Below are 5,639 nucleotides of genomic sequence, written 5' to 3'. Positions count from 1 at the left end.
TATATATGTAACCTCGAGGTTACTCTATCAAGAATAATAAGAGAATTACAACTTTTGATTCTCTAGTTTACAACACTTCAGTGCTTATATAATGAAGAACTATCCATACGAGGATAAATTAATCATTAATTGATGTATATATTATGTCTTATTCACAGTTGCAGTAGCATATTATCTAATGTTATAACCGATTCACAAAATAAACATGAACGACAAATTAATACAAATTAGACACAATACTAATCAGAGGCATAAGTCGATTATAAAGGAAAGCAACATAAAGAATAAGAAGAAATATTATAAAGAAAGAATATTAATTGGATTTGGGACTTTATATTTCAGAAGTTTTTCAAGAAAGAAAAAGATTAAGGAAGATTAGGAAGAGTTTTTTATAACAATTTACAATTATTGTTTATTTTAAATTGCTTTAGATGGATAAATAATATATAATAAATTGTAAATTTCTCATTTTGTTTAGTAAAAAAATCAGAAATCTAAATTTTATATCTCATTTAAAATTTAAAAGTAATAGAAAATAAATACTAGAATATATTGCAAATATTTCTTTGATAATATATTTGTTTTTAAAATTACTAAATTTCTACAGACCTTTTGTTTCACTTTTAAAATTATTTTTATTTTAAAAACGAAAATTAGAAAAAAAACGGAAATCAAATATTCATATCCCATTTATTTTTTTTAAATGGAAAATAAATACTAAAATCTTTTGTAAATTTCTATAGATAATTATGACGGTTTGATTTGGATAGAAGGAACTGAAAATCTCGAGAGGATATATTACAAATATCCATTTAATTTGAAGATATGACACAATCTTTTGTGATCTCGACAAAATCTCATAAGGTTGCTGTAAATCTCCGGAAACACCATGTTATTCCGGCTGGATACTCTATCACCAAAAGGAGGAACAAAGATTCTAAATAAGACAAAAGGTCCTGACAATTAAAATGTATATATATTGAAAATATAAACGAGTAATTTTAACAAATTATTTTTCTTTCACTTTTAAAAATAATTTTTTTTAAAAAATAAATTATTATTTTTTAAACGAAAATTAGAAAATCTCATAAAGAAAATAATCATATTCCATTTTAAATTATTAAAAAATGGAAAATAAATACTATTGTTGAAGATTAAATTATAGCTTCTCGTTTAGTTAATTCTTTTCCATTTACATTTTTGTTGGAATCCTTTTAGCCTCATAATTAATTTACTTTTTGGTTTGTTAAATTAGTTGAACTATTATTTAAAAATATATTTTCCCACACAAATTTATAAAAGAATTGAATTAGTGATATATTTGACCACAAAAAAGTTTTGACAATAATTGTTTTTAAAAAAGTTTTTGCCCACACAAGTCAAATTGTTATTTTGTTAATTGAATCTAATTTATTTTTTTCGCAAAACAAAATTATAAATAAGTGTTTAACTTTACTGTTGTAGGTCTAATGTTGACGCGGGCTTAGATGGAAAATATATGTTTAACTGAAATAGAACTAATGTTGCGATCGAGTGGAACGTCTCTTACGGTCTTTGAGAAAATGCCTAAACCAGATAATAGTATGATGAACACATGTGTAAATACGCTTATCGCATATGAGAGAATATATAAGCCTCATAAACAACAGGAATTGTACAATGAGTTGTTACATGTGCTAACTGAGGAGCAAAGACGTGTTTATGAAGAAATCAATCACTCTGTGAATCACGACAAAGGTGGTATGTTTACTGTTCATGGATTTGGTGGTACTGGGAAAACTTTCTTGTGGATTATTCTTGGTGCTGATTTAAGGTCTAAAGGTAATATTATTCTGAATGTTGCTTCAAGTGGTATAAATGCTTTGCTTTTGGAAGGTAGTAGAACAACTCATCCAAGATTTGGTATTTCAATCAATTTTAATGAATATTATGTGTGTAAGATCGATGTCGAATCTGATCTTGCTGACTTAATTAGAGAAGCAAAGCTCATAATATGGGACGAGGCTCCAGTGATGAACAAGTTTTGTTACGAAACTTTGGATAGGAGTTTGCAAGATATCATGAGGTGTGACCAGATTTTTGGAGGTAAAGTTGTTGTGTTAGGAGGTGATTTTAGACAGATTCTACATTTTATTACAGAAGGAGGAAAAGTAGCGACAGTTTTAGCATCTATCAACTCATTTGTTCTTTGGAATAGTTGTAAGGTTCTTAAACTTACCGAAAATTTGAGACTTCGCAAGGCACGTAATAGTATGGATGCGGGTGCTCTCGCCACTTTTACAAAGTGGCTTCTTGATATCGGGGATGGCAAAATCAATGAAATAAATAGTGGAGATATGGAGATAGAAATTCCGGATGATTTATTAATTAATACAAGTGGAAATCCTATTCAAGCAATAATTAAAGAAATCTACGCTGAAAATTTTGCAAGCAGAACTGATCCAACGTTCTTTAGGGAAAGAGCTATTCTAAGTCCAAGAAATGATGATGATGATAAGATAAATCAATTTATGCTTAGTAAGCTACCAGATATGCAAATTAAATAGGATATAGAATATGAATATTGAAGTAATAATTAAAAGAATACTAATATTAAATATATATCTAAAATTCCATGTTTATTTTTTTACTAGGTATTAGCTCACTCTACGCGTGAGTTCTTACGTAATCGCTATTCTATTTTGAAAAAATAATATAAATTAATATATTATTAATATTTTTTTTTTTTGGTGTACATCAAAATTTAAAGACTACGTAATATGAAATTAAATAAAACAAAGAAATCAAATTTTTTTTTGATGATAATATATTTAGTGCAATTAAGTCATATTGTATCTTATATGCCATATATTTTTGTAGTTGTAGTCATATTTCAAAATCATTGTGATATATATTTTCATAAAATTTATTTTGTGGTGTAAATTATGCATATTTTTTATTTATTTATGGTGATAGTTTAAATAGATTTAAAATGTTTCAATTAAGAAAAAATCAAAATAATAAATAGTAAGTTTGCAATGTCTCATACATATATAACTAAGTGAGTCTAACCATAGATTATTAGACTAATACATTTTCCATAAAAAACAAAAAAAAAACAGCAACTACTTTATTAGGTTATTATCTTAAAGTCTTTAATTGTGTCTCGACTTTGATTTATATGAAATGATAATGTTTCATATAGAAAAAGATAATTAAAGTATATATCATATATTACATGTATATCCTATTCAAATAAATTGAAACTTTTATTAAGTTAAGATATCATTGGTTAAATCAAGGGAAAATAATGATATTGTATAATTTATAAAATTATGTGAGATTTGAAATATGAGGCTATGAGGGTTATAGTGAGATATATTTCTTTCTTATAATAGATAATACAGAAATCGATGTATCAAAAATAACTATTTGAGAGTTACAAAAGTGCAATTAAATGCATACTAATACATTTTTAACATGTTTTATTATATTAAATTAAATTCATTGAGAACACTACTATGATAGTATGATATTATTATGGGAGTTACAAACAAACTTTTATACTTTTCCAGGTTCTAAAATTAAAACCCATTTAATTTAAAAGTGAGTGTTGGTGGATCCATAATTTGATTCAAAAGTATAAAATATTATACATTGATCGTTTAAAAGAAATAGGAACATCTAATTCTCAAATAAACCTGATTTTTCTGTTAAAACAAACATATGTGAATTTAAATTTAACTATGGAAATTTAAGAAATAAATATGAATAGATTAGAAAGACAAGAAATATAAAGAAATATTTTATTTTTATATAAATAAAATAAAAATTGAAAACAATGTTAAATATATATAATACTTTCTAAATTACAATATAGAATGAAACTCTTACAACACATGTGAGATATAACAACATTTGATATTGGTGGGAGAGGAGGAGAGAATGATTACTTATAAGATGATAATCCAAATTAGATCATGGAGATGAATCTTTAAAAATAAGAAAAATGTAAAATATATATCATGTCGTCTCTAAAATTAAACTTTAGCATTAAAAATTTACAATGATATTTCAATTGTTTTTTTGTAACCCATACAACAAAAATAAGAAATCAAAAACAAACAAAAAAACAAAAAAATAATATGAGGTATTGTGGAAGAGAATGAGAGAAGTGGAATAGAATGAGAGAATGTGAAAATGAGAAACTAAAAGAATACCAATATGAGAGAATGAGAGAATGCTTATTTATACGATAAGAATTGATGGAAATTACACTAAGAATTATGGAGTTACAATAATAATTTATTGTGTTTGAATAAAATTGAGTGGTGGAATATGTTTAATGCATAATTTATTTTACTTTCAGTTATAATTTTATTTTAATGTGTGAGTTAAATGTATTGTATTAATTGGGTCTTAAATATTGTTTAAAGAAATTCAACAATTAGGAATAGATTAGAAAGGTAAGAAATATAAAAGAAATATTTTATTTTTATATAAATAAAATTACAATTGAAAACAATATTAAATACATATAACACTTTCTAAATTAAAATATAGAATGAAACTCTTACAACACATATGAGATATAACATTTGATATTGGTGGGAGAGGAGGAGAGAATGATTACTTATAAGATGATAACCCAAATTAGATAATAGAGATGAATCTTTAAAAATAAGAAAATGTAAAATATATATCATGTAGTCTCTAAAATAAAAAATTATCATTAAAAATTTACAATGATATTTCATTTGTTTTTTGTAACCCATAAAACAAAAATATGAAATTAAATCAAAAACAAAAAAATGAAAAATGATTTGAGGTATTGTGGAAGAGAATGAGAGAAGTGGAAGAGAATGAGAGAATGTGAAAATGAGAAACTAAAAGAATGCCAATATGAGAGAATGAGAGAATGATTATTTATATGATAAGAATTGATGGAAGTTACATTTAGAATTATGGAGTTACAATAATAATTTATTGTTTGTATAAAATTGAGTGGTGGAATATGATTAATGCATAATTTATTTTATTTTCAGTTATAATTTTATTTTAATGTGTGAGTTAAATGTATTGTATTAATTGGGTATTAAATATTGTTTAAAGCAATTATACAATTAGAAAGCAAATAAAAAAATAAAAAAAAAATTAGAAAGCATTATATGAAAATCAACTAATAGGGAGAGACTAAAACCTTACTTTTATGTATATGATTTACAGGTGAAGAGAGACGATATCTTAGCTCTGATGGTATTGAAACGTCAGATACAAGTGCTCATGATAATATGATCTACACTCATGAATTCCTAAACAATATACAAGTTTCTAGATTGGCAAGCCATGTTTTAACGTTGAAAATAGGAGCACCTATCATGTTGCTAAGGAATATAGATCCTAAGGGAGGTTTGTGTAACGATACGAGGTTAAGTATTACTCAGATGGCCAATCATGTAATCGAAGCAAGAATCGTGATAGGAAAAAAGGTTGGTGATAGAGTATTTATCCCTAGGATGTATGTTAGTCTACCTGATGCAAAGTTTCCCTTTTGTATGAGGCGACAACAGTTTCCTATTACTGTGGCGTTTGCAATTATTATAAACAAAAGTCAAGGTCAGACGCTAGAACATGTTGGATTGTTTCTACCGAAATCGGTT

The 5,639-nt window shown here is 25.5% G+C and overlaps 1 protein-coding gene across 1 annotated transcript; it reads left to right on the top strand.

The window, feature by feature from the left end:
• The first annotated feature begins 1,562 nt into the window (after window positions 1-1,562).
• Window positions 1,563-2,546, top strand: LOC147928223 (uncharacterized). Its single transcript, XM_087486065.1, has one exon. The coding sequence runs from the start codon at window positions 1,563-1,565 to the stop codon at window positions 2,544-2,546; it is 984 nt and encodes a 327-aa protein (XP_087342191.1).
• The last annotated feature ends 3,093 nt before the right edge of the window (window positions 2,547-5,639 follow it).

The sequence above is a fragment of the Camelina sativa genome, chromosome 14 (assembly GCF_030686135.1).
Source record: "Camelina sativa cultivar CO46 ecotype springtype chromosome 14, ASM3068613v1".
NCBI classification, from domain to species: domain Eukaryota; kingdom Viridiplantae; phylum Streptophyta; class Magnoliopsida; order Brassicales; family Brassicaceae; genus Camelina; species Camelina sativa.
Note: the sequence above shows the minus strand (reverse complement) of the source record. Positions and strands in the feature narration are given on the sequence as shown.